Raw genomic sequence first — 13082 nt, 5'->3', positions numbered from 1 at the left:
GTCTTTTCTTCTCATCACAAATGTGTTTTTCTTTGGATAACCTGAGTACATGAGGAAAGAGTGGTCCAAAACGCTGGCAGTTCAGAGCAAGGCCCCTCCTGGTTAGACTGACATCACTGAGGTGATGTTTCTTTTATCTGCCAAGCTCATTCAGGGGAGCAGACTGAGGAGCTTCACCACTTCTTTCCCTGCTGCATGTCCCTGCTATGGGCAGAAGCAGGACCAGAGTCCCTGTGGCACTCACACATCGATCAGGTCAGGTTTGAGCACGGATGGCACCGCAGTCTCTATGTTGTACAGCTTGATCTGGGATCCATACAGAGTCACTTTCACCAGCCTGGAAGGGAATGCAGAGACATGGCAGTGAAACAGGACTGCAAGAGGGCCCTCTGCAGGGAGCACACCTGAGCATCTGGAGGGGCAATAGGGAAGCCTGGCTGCTGGCACCTGAGAGAACACTCAAAGCCACACCTTGAGTGCTGGGGTCAGTTCTGGGTCCCTCACTCCAAGGACAGTGAGGGGCTGGAGCAGGTTCAGAGAAGGGCAACAGAGCTGAGGAAGGTCTGGAGAACAGGGCTGGGGAGGAGCAGCTGAGGGAGCTGGGGGTGTGCAGCCTGGAGGAGGCTGAAGGCAGAGCTCATTGCTCTCTACAGCTCCATGAGAGGAGGCTGCAGCTGGGTGGGGGTTGGGCTCTGCTTCCATGGAAGAAGTGACAAGACAAGAGAAGCTGCTCATTCAGCTCCTTGCTGAAGGAGACCTGAATGAGCTCTGCCTTCCAAGCTGCCTCAGGGCTTCTCACTTAAGGCAAGAGACTGTGGCAATTTAGCTCTGAGATACAACTCTGAAGGAATCAAACCCATCTCCTGCAAGTGCCTGGATCTTTTCAAGTGTCTGATTTGATTTCATCCTTCTTATTAGTTAGTACTTTGGGAAAAGATTTAGGAAGCCACCTGGGAAATCTCTCACTGATAAATGCAGTAATGGAGGTTCTGTCCAGGCAGTTCTTCATGGCTCAATTTAACTGCAGCAAGGAGAAGCAGAAGGAAACCTCCCTTAGTGTGGAAGCTCCAGAGCTGCTGAGGGCACTGAGCACCTCCCTTTCTGAGAGACTGAGAGCACTGGGGCTGCTCAGCCTGGAGAGAGGCAGCCTGAGAGGGACCTGATCAATGCTGAGCAGTATCTCAAGGGCAGGTGTGAGGAAGGTGGCAGCAGGTTTTTGCCAGTGGTGCCCAGTGCCCGAACAAGGGGCAATGGGCACAAACTGGAACATCAGAAGTTGCATCTGAACATGAGGAGAAACCTCTGTAACTGGAGGGTGCTGGAGGCCTGGAGCAGGCTGCCCAGAGAGGTGGTGGAGTCTCCACCTCTGAAGACATTCCAAACCCACCTGGACGTGTCCCTGTGTGCCCCTGCTTTGGCAGGGGGGTTGCATGGGATGGTCTCCAGAGGTCCCTTCTGGCCCCTGCCAGCCTGGGATTCCCCAAAACCTGCTTTTCATACTCATTGCAGTGGTGACAACTGCTCCTTGTAACAAGTCTTGTGAGGAGCATCTGAGTAACCTGGGATTGTTCAGCCTGGAGCAAAGGCGGCCAAGGGGAGACCTCATTGCTCTCTGCAGCTCCAGGAGGGGAGGCTGGAGCCAGGGAGCCAGATGGGGGTTGGGCTCTGCTTCCTAATAACAAGAAGAAATGGCTTAAAGCAGCACCAGGGCAGGGATAGGTTGGAGAGGAGGAAAAACCTCTTTGCTGCAAGAGTGATCAGGGACTGGCACAGGCTACCCAGGGGGGTGGTAGAGTCCCCATCCCTGGAGGTGTTCCACAAACCTGTGGCCATGGCACTGGGGGATAGGGTTTGGTGGCCATGGTGGTGCTGGGCTGACCTGGATAATCTGGGGAGCCTTTCCCAACTCCTTCTGTGCCTGTGCTGGTGAGGGGGCAGCAGCTCCCCTCCTGCACCCACCTCTCCACCACAGTGAGGGCATCGTTGAACCTGGCAGCAAAGACGTCCCCGGTGAAGTACTCTGCCAGGCGCCCCACGGCCTGCAGCAGCGAGCTGAGGTCACGAAGGGAGCAGTGCAGCCGCCGGCAGTCGTTCTCCGCGGTGATGTTCAGCCTGGGCCCTGCAACGACAGCTCTGCCTCAGCTGCAGCACTAACAGCCCCCTGGAGCCCCCCCACAGCCCAGCAGCATGACAGCTTTCCAGGGCAGCTGGTGGCTGAGCACACAGCTCCGTGCTGGGGCACTGGCTGAGAGCCACAGGGATGGCAGAACTCAGCTAAACCCACGGGCAGCTGCTGCTGCTGCCAGCCAGCGCCGGGCCACACGCAGGCCAGAGTAGCTCTGCAATCAGCAGTGCTGGCTGCAGGTTATTACCTGTCCCTGAGGTGACCACAAACTGCTGGAGTCCCAGGTACACTTCCAAATTATCCTGCAGAACTGGGAACTGGAAGAGAACAAGAAATGAGTGATTTTGGGGCCAGGCAGAGAGTTCCCAACCAGCAACTCAGAGCAGCTGGCTTAGTTCTCCCCTTGGGCCTTCAGAGGATAGGTGGAGGAAGGCAGGTGCCAGGCTGTGGGCTGACCCTGCACACCATAGCTTCTCATGGCTCATGCCATGGAAACAACCAAGATCACCTCCCTGTGATAGTTATCCTGTTCCCACAACCACCAGCAGGCAGAGGTGGTGATGGCCTGGCAAGTGAAAGTGATGGCAACAGTGTGGGCACCTGGTGGGGGGATGTGCCCAAAGCACAGAGAGCAGGGCAAGGCAGAGCCTTGGTCAGATGCTGCAGAGCACACCAGGGGCAGCTGGGGTTGGTGTCCAACAAACACAGCTGAGTGCTTCCCCCTGCCAGTGCTCTGCTTTGCCAGAGCTGCTGCTGCCACCAAAGCTGTCTGAGGTTCTGAGGAAGAGATCTCAGGGCTATGAGGCAGTGAGGAGCTGCTGCCTTGGCTCTGGGTGAAGGGGCAGGTACGGCAGTGAGAGCTGAAGCAAGCCTGTGTGTTCTGCTGGAGGTGCTGCACCTTGGAACCATCCTCCAAAGCACAGAACACTGAGCTGCTGCAGAGACAGAGGGCACCTGAGCCGAACCAGAAGCACTGGAAGCCAGTCCCTGGAGCTGTGGGCTGAAGAGCATGGTCTGCACAGAGAGCAGGAGCTGCTCTCCAGCATGGTGGCACCGTGTGAGCCAGAGACAGGCAAAGGGAGCAGCTGCTGCAGCCAGTGGGTGGGTGCTGAGGAGCCTCCAAGTCACACAGGAACACGAGGAAGACTGTTCTTGTGAGCAGTGACACAAAGATGCTCAACAGTGAGTGCATCCCTCAGCCCTGCTTGGGAGCCTGCTGAGATCAGCTGGGAGATGCTCAAGGACTTCCCTGTGCTCCTCATGGCACTCCCAGTGCTAGTGAACACAGAGGCCCAGCCTGTCTGCTCCCTGCCCATGGCAAGGAAGCTGGGACTGATCTTTAAGACCCCTTCCAACCTAAGCCATTCTGGCAGCAGCAAATCCCTAAACCAAGCCAGAGCAGCTGCTGTGACTGTGCCATGCTGGACAGGGCATGGCTGCAGCCTACAGGAGAGTTCTTGAGGTTCTGCAGCCAGAGGAGGGCGAGGCAAGTGAAGGGCCTGGAGAAAACATCTCATGAGGTACAAGGGAAGGAGCTGGGGCTGGTTAGTCTGGAGAAGAGAAGGCTGAGGTGAGACCTCACTGCTCTCTACAGCTGCCTGAGAGGAGGTTGTGGAGAGGCTGGTGCTGGTCTCCTCTCAATAGGACAAGAGGGAATGGCCTCAAGCTGAGGAGAGGTTTAGGATGGATACTAGGAAAAGTCTTTTCACAGCAAGAGTGGTCAGGCACTGGAATGTGCTGCCCAGGGAGGTGGTGCAGTCCCCAATCCTGGAGGTGTTTAGAGGCTGCTTAGATGTGGTGCTTGGGGCTATGGTTTAGGGTGAACCTCGCAGAGTAAGGTCAGTGGTTGGACTTGGTGACCTCAGGGGTCTTTTTCACCCTGAATGATTCTGTGGTTCCTACTGACTTGAGTTTCCACTGCTCTTAGATCTCATCAAATAGCTCCCTGAAGCTCCTGACAGTCTTCAAATGAGACATTGGAATAAGAGGTGGGAATCATCTCCCAAGGGAAGCAGTGGATTCCTCTGCACTGCTCAGTTTTAAGATCCAGCTTGACAGGACTCTGGGCCAGCTCATTTCAATTCCTCTATTACTTAGAAAAGTTGGATCTGATGATCCTTGAGGCCCCTTCCAACCTGGCATTCCATGACTCTGTGACAAGGGGCAGTGGTCTGAAACGGGAGCAGGGCAGAGTTAGGTTGGACGTCAGGAGGAAGCTCCGCACAATGAGGGTGATGAGACACTGGAATAGGCTTGCCTAGGGAGGTGGCTGAGGCCTGATCCCTGGAGACATTCAAGATCAAACTTGATGGGGCCCCGAGCAACCTGCTGAGTGCAGGAGGTTGGACAAGATGACCTGGGAGGGTCCCTTCCACCCTGCTGCATCCTGTGACTCTCCTTCTCCTTTTGTGGCCTCTCCTAAACAGCTCCCAGCGAACAGCAGCTCCCTTCCCAGCGCACTCTTGGCCTGGATGGGCACTCACCAGCGTGGAGAAGGCATGAGTTGGCAGGAGCTCCATGACCTTGGCGACCACCTCCAGGCTCTGGCGCAGGTACCGCTGCCACTCGGTCTGCTGCTGCGGGAGGAGACGGCAAGGTCAGCACAGCAAGGCAGCTCCTCAGCGGTGCTCTGGGTGCTGCCAGCTCCTTGCCAGAGCTTGGCTTGTGCAGCCTCCCTGACACTGAGGAGCTCTCACTCTTTACGAGTCCAATAGGCTGCTGGATATCTGCTGGAGGGCTTTGCCTGCCCATGCCCTGAGGGTGTGGCCCCAGAGTGCTAAGGCACCAGCTCCAATTAATTCTTGAGCTGATGCTCTTCAAGTGCTTTTTCAGCCTGTGGGCTTCTGCTGCTCCTAAAGCACAGTTACTGCTCAGCTGCCAAGCAGCCACTGTGCACAGCCACCTGCCTTTCACATCCATTCTGCCACTTCTGCATGTCTCAGTACTGAGGTGGTGGGGACCAAAATCTGCTCAGGAGAAATAAGCTCCAAGGAGAGCACCAAAATATGAGCTCTGGCTCAGAGGTAGCTCAGCATTTGAACTCCAGAGCAAGCAGACATGGACACCTAATGCCTCTGACCATCAGAACATAAACGTCTTACATAGCCATAGAGGGCAGGGGTAGGAGAGGACCTCTAGGGACTGAGTCCAAACCCCTGCCAGAGCAGGGGCAGGGCACCCAGGAACATATTCAGATAAGTCTGGAAAGTCTCTACACAAAGAGACTCCACAATCTCTCTGGGCAGCCTGCTCCAGTCCTCCAGCACCCTCATATCAAACAACTTTCCCCTCATGTTCAGGTAGAACCTCCCAAGTTCCAGCTTGTAACCTTTGTTCCTTGTCCTACCACCCCTCCCTTCCCCCCAAGAACCAAGCTAAAACCCAAAGGCAGCTCTTTGCAAAGTGACTTTCAGCACATTTGTGTCAGCTGCTGCTGGCTGAACCCTCACACCCCGCACAGGACGGAGCACAGAAGCAGCTGTGCAGCCTGGATTCCCCAGCACAAGCTCTGGGAAAGCCACTCCAGAGCTCCCAGTGCCAGAAGTCTGCACCCACAGCTGCCCCTGTTCAGCCCTTACATCATCATCCAGGGTCTCGTCATCCAGCTCCTCCAGCTGAGCCTGGTTATACCTGAACTGGATTCGGTTCAGCACCTCTGTCAGCAGCAGGACCAGGGCGTCTTCGTACCTGGGAGCAGGGAGAGGACAGCAAGAGGCTGACAAACAGCTCTGCAGGCACTGCTGTGCCCACAGCCCTGCCAGCAAAGGGCAGAGGGTAAACTGGACAGCTCCAAGTCGGGCACTGCAAACAGCTGAGGAAACACCAAGGAGATCCTGGGAGTTCTGCTGCCCCCAGCACAAGAAGGACCTGGAGCTGCTGGACAGGGTCCAGAGGAGGCTGCCAAGATGATTGGAGGCTGCAGAACCTCCCCTGTGGGGACAGACTGGAAGAGTTTGGGCTTTTCAGCCTAGAGAAGGCTCCAGGCAGACCTCAGAGCTACCTTCCAGCACCTGAAGGGGCTGCAAGAGAGCTGGGGAGGGACTTTGGACAAGGGCTGGGAGTGCCAAGACAAGAGGCAATGGCTTTGAGCTGGGAGAGTGGAGAGGAGGAAGAAATTGTTTGCAGTGAGGGCAGGGAGAGACTGGCACATGTTGCCCAGGGAGGTTGTGGATCACAGAATCACAGAATGTGTGATTCTGTGATCCACAACCTCCCTGGAGGTGTTCAAGGCCAGGCTGGAAAGGCAGGAGTGGCTTGCCAGAAGAACAGCAAATGCACCAAGAGCCTCTGACTCCTGAAGCTGCTCCAGCAGTCTGCCTGGTGCTCTGCTTTCCAGGCAGTGAATGAGGAAGAGATTAGACAGGGCAGAGTTACTGCTGCCTTCCCCAGAAGGGGCTTCTGTCCTGCTGGCCTTTTGCCCTACACTGGCCACAAAATTCAGGTCCTTCTGCAATCAAGCCACCACTGCTCCTACTTGCACTGCAACACTGATTCACGTCTCTGGGAGCTGTCTTCATCTCTCAGAGCTGGAAGACACCAGAGCACAGGAGCTCCTCCTGCTCACTGAGCACACTGCCAAGTCAGCACAGAGCCACCCCAGTGTGCCACCCTCCTGGTGACAGAGCACCCACGCTGGGGGCTTGCAGGAGTTTGGGCTGAGGTCTTCCTTTTCTCAAAGGGATGCAGAAGGTCCTGCCCTTCCCTAGGTGAGCCCAGGCTGGGGAAGCAGCATCAGCACACACTGAGCCAACAAGGGTCAACCTGGGCAGCTGTGGCACTGGCTGCACACCACAAGCCCTCTGCAGGGTGCTGGTGTCCCTCTTTCCCATCAGCAGATGACATAACCCTGGATTTGGCAACTCCCCCAGCAGCACCAGGCTGCAGTGTGTACAAAATGCAAACCACAGGACAGGAAACCTGAGCTGTGTCCCTGCAGTGAGACCACTCCCAGGCCCTCACAGTGAGCGCACAGGAAACTGTGGCTGGCGGAGCTGCCACTCAGCTTGTGACAACACAGGACCAGCCTCAGCCACTGACACCCTTTTCAGGTTTGCTTTACAGCCTGACACACCTGCTGGAGACATCTCTTGTTGGTCACCAGTGTCCCCACAACAAGCTCACCCAAGACCTGCAGGTGAGCCAGAGGAAGAGGAGCAGAACTGCAAGGCAGAGAGCAGCAAGCTGGGGCCAGCTGCCACCAAACTCCAACCACAGACCCCTCTGCCTGCAGAACTAAGCCCACAGCTGCCAGACTGCAGGGCAGGGAGCTGGCAGCTGGTAGCCACCTCCATCTTTCTTTGTGGCTATGATGCCAGGCTGCCTTTGCAACACCAGCCACTTATACACCAAAGAACAGGGCTGGGACCTCAGAGCTCGGCTGCTCCAACCTCCAGCCATGCCCAGGAACACCTCTCAGCTAGCCCAGGTTGCTCAAGGCCTCATCCAACCCGGCCTTAGACATTTCCATAGAGGAGGCAGCCACAGTCTCCCTGGGCAGCCTGTGCCAGAGTCTCAGCATCCTTACACTGAAGAGCTTCCTCACCTCCACTCTAACCCTGGTCTGCCTCAGCTGTCTCAAATACCCTCAGCAAAAGCCATCTGCAGCCTTCGTGGAGGATACCTTCAGGTACTGGGAGGTAGTTTTAAGGTCTCCCTGGAGTCCTCTCCAGGCTGAACAACCCCAGCTCTATCAGCCTGTCCTCATGGCAGAGGCTCTCCAGCCCTCTGATCATCTTTGTGGCCCCCTCTCCAGCAGCTCCAGGTGCTTCTTGTGCTGGGTGCCCCAGAGCTGAAGCAGTGCTGCAGGTGAGGCTTCAGCAGAGCAGAGGGGCAGAATCCTCTCCCTGTGCTGCTGCTCTCCCTGCTCTGGCTGCAGCCAGCACACAGCTGGCTCTGGGCTGCCAGTGACCAGTGCTGGCTCCTGGGCACTTTGGCACCAACTGACACCCCCAAGGCCTCAGTGCTGCTCTGGAGCCACTGCTCACCCATCCTGGATTGGTGCTTGGGGTTGCCTTGATGCAGTGAGCTGCTGAGTTTGGATTCCTGTGCAGGAGGGCAGCACACTGACAGGAGAAGAGAGGCTCAGTCCTGAGTGAAACTGGATTAAGCAACAGCTGAGTCCTCACACTCCAGCCAGGGAGAGCAGGAAGGCCCTGAGCAGCTGCCCACTCACCTGTTGAGCACTGCCTCTTTGTCTGCCAGGCGACTCTTGATCTTGCTGGTCAGGTAGTCCAAGAAGAGGGTCCAGATGTCTAAGCAAGAAAAGTAACCTTCATGGGTGGGCTGCAACACACCAAAAGTCACAGTGAGGATCACAACCTGTGGCCAGATTGGTTGCACACAGTTACAAAATCCTTCAGGCTGGAAGAGATCTTTGAGATCACAGAGTCCAAGCCTTACCCACACTGTGCAAGGGCACCACTGAGCCATGGCCCTCAGCACCATGTCTTAGAAACCCCTCCAGGCATGGGGACTCCAACACTGCCCTGGGCAGCCTGGGCCAGGCCTGCACAACCCTCAGAGGGAACAAACTGTTCCTCATGGCCAGCCTGAGCCTCCCCAAGGGCAACTTGAGCCCAGCTCCTCTCAACCTGTCACTTGTTCCTTGGGAGCAGAGCCCAACCCCCATCCCTGTGTTTCCTGTCTCCAGCTGAAGCCAAGATCCCAGCAACAGAAAGAGAAATTCATTTGGGTTTATTTCTAGGCTAACTTTAGGTCTCCCTTTTGGTGTGAAATAAGGCAGGAGAAGAGAGCAGCTGAAGGCAGGACGATGGTATGGAGCTGCACCTGATGGAAAGTGTACTTGAAGAGGAGTGCCAGGAACTCCACCACGGGAAACTGGGAGTAGGACTCAATCCTGCGCAGGTGGACGCTGACGAAGAGGCGCAGGAAGTCTGTGAACTTCTCAATGTAGCTGCAAGGGAAAGCAGGAACCACAGTAAGAATCCAGTGGGATGCAGGAGGGGAAGCAATGCCATGGAAATGAGGATAAAGTCACCCCAAAGCCTCTCACTACAAAGAAAGTTTCAGTTCAAGGTCAGCAGTGCAAAGAAAGTCTGAAGCCCTGCAGTAGTTTAGCCACAGGAGGGGCAACCTTCATTCCATGAAGGCCTCTCTGGTCACAGCAACCTCAGCTAAACACAGCTGAGAGCAACCACACCTGCCAAGAAACACAACCCCAGCCCAGAGACAGCATTGCACAGCCAGGCTCATCCTCAACCTCATCCTCCTGTTGCACACAGGACTGGGAAAATCAAGTCAGAGAATGGGTTGGGTCGGAAGGGATCTTCAAGATCATCCAGTGCCACCCCCCTGCCATGGGCAGGGACACCTCCCACCAGCCCAGGTCACTCGAGGCCTCTTCCAACCTGAACTTCAACACCTCCAGGGAGGTTGTGGATAGCAGGATCACACAACATGATGGAATCACTGCCAGCCCTTGTTCCTCCACAGCTCTCCTGTAGGCACTGGGAGGCTACTCTAGAGCCTTCTCTTCAACAGGCTGAACAGCCCCAACTCTCCCAGCCTGTCCCTATAGCAGAGAGTTTTCAGTCTCTGACCATCTAGTTCTGGGCTAATCTGGCACCACCAACTTCTTCATGCCCACACTGAGCTTGAAAGAGAACAAAAATAAGCAGCACCAGGAGAGGGAAGGAAAGAGTCAAGGAAGGCAGGTTCTGAAGACAGACAACTGCTGAAGTTAGCTTCTTCTGTGCAGCTTTTGATCAGAATTTAGTTAATTCAAGCCACTTTCCTGCAGTCCTGTTTGGGCTGGCAAAGGCCTCCAAGCTCATCCAGTGCAACATCAACCCAGCACCACCACAGCCACCAAACCTGTCCCCAAGTGCCATGGCCACACCTTTCTTGGACACCTTCAGGGATGGGGACTCCACCACCTCCCTGGGCAGCCTGTGCCAGTCCCTGACCACTCTGGCAGCAAAGATATTGTTCCTCCTCTCCAATCTAAACCTCCCCTGGCACAATTTCAGGGCAGTTCCTCTCCTTCTATCACCTGAGACTAAGAAGCAGAGCCAAACCCCCACCTGGATCCAGCCTCATTCAGGGAGCTGTAGAAAGTTCTTTGGTTTAGGCCATAAAAGGTCCAGCAAATCCTGGCCTCCTTCCCCTTTGGCAGGGCACAGCTGAGGGGAAGCCCCAGCTCCTCCTGCAGCCACCTAAGTTTATGCAGTCTCAGGACACAGACTGGTTTGGCTTGGAAGGGACCTTGAAGATCATCTAGTTCCAACCTTCTGCCATGGGCAGGGACACCATATCTTCCTTCTGTCCCTACCTCAGACCTTGGCAAGGACTGTCTGAGAGTCTCACTCTTGCAGACTCCAGCAGTGTCTGTAGATAAGGTCTGAGCAGCAGAGCACAAGGACATGGCAACACCAGCTCTGTGGAGGCCAACGCCGCCCTGCCACTGTGGAGCAGGATGGGACCTCCAGACAGCAGCCAATCCAACCCCCCTGCCACAGCAGGGGCACCCAGGGCAGGGCCACACAGGAACACATCCAAGTGGCCTGGAAGCTCTCCACACAAGGACACTCCACAGCCTCTCTGGGCAACCTGCTCCAGCCTGTGCTACAGCTTACATCCATTGCTCCTTGTCCTGTCCCAGGTCAGCAGCCTGGCCTGGATCAGCAGTGGCATGGCCAGCAGGTCTAGGGATGGGACTGTGCCCCTGAACTGGGCACACACCTCAAGAAATGGGTTCAGTTTTGTGCTCCTCACTCCAAGGACACCAAGGAGGTCACCACAGGGCACACCAGAGCAGGGCTCAGCTCCTCTAGCACCAGGGAAGACATTTCCCCACATTAAGCTACGAAATCATCATGTCAAGTTTACAGAGAGAGTCCTGGGCACTGGTGAGGGCACACCTGGAATCCTTGGGTCAGTTCTGGGCCCCTCACTCCAAGAAGGACACTGAAGGGCTGGAGCAGGGCCAGAGGAGGGCAATGGAGCTGGGGAAGAGCAGCTGAGGGAGCTGGGGGTGTTGAGGCTGGAGCCAGCTGGGGATTGGACTCTTCTCACATGAAACAGTGACAGGACAAGAGGAACAGCCTCAAGTTGCCCCAGGGGAGGTTCAAGTTGGCCATGAGGAACAATTTCTTCCCATCAGAGGTTCTCAGGCACTGGCCCAGGCTGCCCAGGGAGGTGGTGCTGTCACCAGCCCTGGAGGCTGCAGTCAGACAGTAACAAGCTGGGGGGAGACCTCATGGCTGTTTACAGCTACCTGAAAGGACCTTGTGGAGAGGATGCTGCTGGGCTCTGCTCACAGGTAATTAGTGACAGCACAAGAGGGAATGGCCTCAAGCTGCCACTGGGCAGGTTTAGACTGGACATTGGGCAACATTTTTCCCAGCAAGATTGGTCAGGCACTGGGATGTGCTGCCCAGGGAGGTGGTGCAGTCTCCAACCCTGGCTGTGTTGAGAGGTGTTTTGGATGTGGTGCTTGGGGAGTGTTTAAGAGTGCACCTTGCAGAGCAGGGACCTCGTCTGGGCCTGGGGGTCCTGAGAGGCTTTGCCAACAGGAATATTCCCGTGAGGACAGAACACAAACCTGTGTCCCACAGCAAACTCAGCAGAGCCTCACCTGTGGGCACCTACCCATCCACCCGTGTGCCCCAGCCCAGCTCCCTGCCCAGAAGGCCATCAGACAGCCTGGGCATGAGCACAGGGGACACAGATTGGCCCCGGGCAGGCCCTAGCACAGCTCCCTCGGCTTGCCCTCACCTCTCATCCAGCTCCTCCAGCCGGCTCTTGACCGTGTGGGTGTTGTTCTCTCTGGTGATCTTCTGCAGGAGGTAGAAGGTCTGCTGGAACATGCGCAGCAGGTACTCCTCGAACTCCACGGGCACACAGTTCTTGGACATGAGCTCGTTGATGCAGGCCATGGCCAGCACGCCCAGGCGGCCCCGCTCCGGCCCCGGCGGCGCGCTGGGGCTGCTGCCGTTGAGCGAGGGCAGCTTGCGGCCCCGCGCGTCGCAGCCGAAGCGAGCGAAGTGGAAGATGGTGGTGAGCAGGGAGGGGGTGATGCTGGTGGACAAGGGGATCCAGCTGAAGAGGTGTGCCAGGCACTCCAGTGCCAGGCTGCAGACGTATTCGCTCTCTGTGTCCAGGACGGGGATGGGCTGCGTCAGCAGCTTGGCTGCGCTGGGACTCTGCAGCAGGCTGCTCAGGAGGTCACCTAGGGCAGAAAGCAGGCACCTGGGTCACAACTTGGGGTGGTCACAGAAACATCCAGGTTGGAAAAGCTCCTCAGGACCACCAAGTCCAACCTATAACCCTACTCAACAAGATTCACCTTAAACCATATCCTTAACCACCACATGCAAACGACTCTTAAATACATCCAGGGTGAGTGTCTCCACCTCCCTGGGCAGCTCACTGCAGCCTGCCACAGGAGCTCAAATACCCCCCCAGTGAAGGGCAGGAGCAGAGCTCCTCTGCTGCAGTGCTCTGAGCAATGAGGTCAGTGCTGGCCACAGGAGCTACTAAAAGCTACTCAAAACCTGCAAGTCACTACCGTGCTCTGTGCCTGTGCACAACGGGAAAGGAAGCCCAGGACTGGCCAAAGACTCAAGAGATATGACTCTGAGTCATTCACAGATTGCATTGGGTTGGAAGGGACTCTCCAGGAGCATCCTGACCAACCCCTGAGGGCAGCAGGAGACACCTCAAGACAGAGCAGGCTGCACAGGGACAAGAAGTTTAACTTTGAATATCTCCATCGTTGTGCCTGCATCAATGATGAGACAGGGAGACCGAGGTACCCTCAGCAAGGCTGCACCAACACAAGACAGACCAGACCTGGAGCTGCTGCAGAGGGTCAGGAGGAGGCCACAAAGATGCCCAGAGGCTTCAGAAGCTCTGCCGTGGGGACAGACTGGGAAGGTTGGGGCTGTTCAGGCTGGAGAAGAGAAGGCTCCAGGCAGACCTCACAGCTGCATTTCAG

The 13082-nt window shown here is 56.2% G+C and overlaps 1 protein-coding gene across 3 annotated transcripts in view; it reads right to left on the bottom strand.

The window, feature by feature from the left end:
- XPO6 (exportin 6) overlaps window positions 1-13082 on the bottom strand; it is a 50196-nt gene that overhangs the window by 13581 nt on the left and 23533 nt on the right. For 2 of the 3 annotated variants that reach the window (XM_064153242.1, XM_064153244.1), the window contains 8 exons: window positions 11861-12314; window positions 8912-9038; window positions 8298-8407; window positions 5704-5812; window positions 4609-4701; window positions 2373-2442; window positions 1960-2119; window positions 245-337 (listed from right to left, as the gene is read on the bottom strand). In XM_064153242.1, the coding sequence (XP_064009312.1) occupies window positions 245-337; window positions 1960-2119; window positions 2373-2442; window positions 4609-4701; window positions 5704-5812; window positions 8298-8407; window positions 8912-9038; window positions 11861-12314 (1216 nt within the window). The remainder of the gene's footprint in view (window positions 1-244; window positions 338-1959; window positions 2120-2372; window positions 2443-4608; window positions 4702-5703; window positions 5813-8297; window positions 8408-8911; window positions 9039-11860; window positions 12315-13082) is intronic. The other variant, XM_064153243.1, reaches the window with a different exon arrangement.

The sequence above is a fragment of the Pogoniulus pusillus genome, chromosome 13 (assembly GCF_015220805.1).
Source record: "Pogoniulus pusillus isolate bPogPus1 chromosome 13, bPogPus1.pri, whole genome shotgun sequence".
Taxonomy (NCBI): Eukaryota; Metazoa; Chordata; class Aves; order Piciformes; family Lybiidae; genus Pogoniulus; species Pogoniulus pusillus.
Note: the sequence above shows the minus strand (reverse complement) of the source record. Positions and strands in the feature narration are given on the sequence as shown.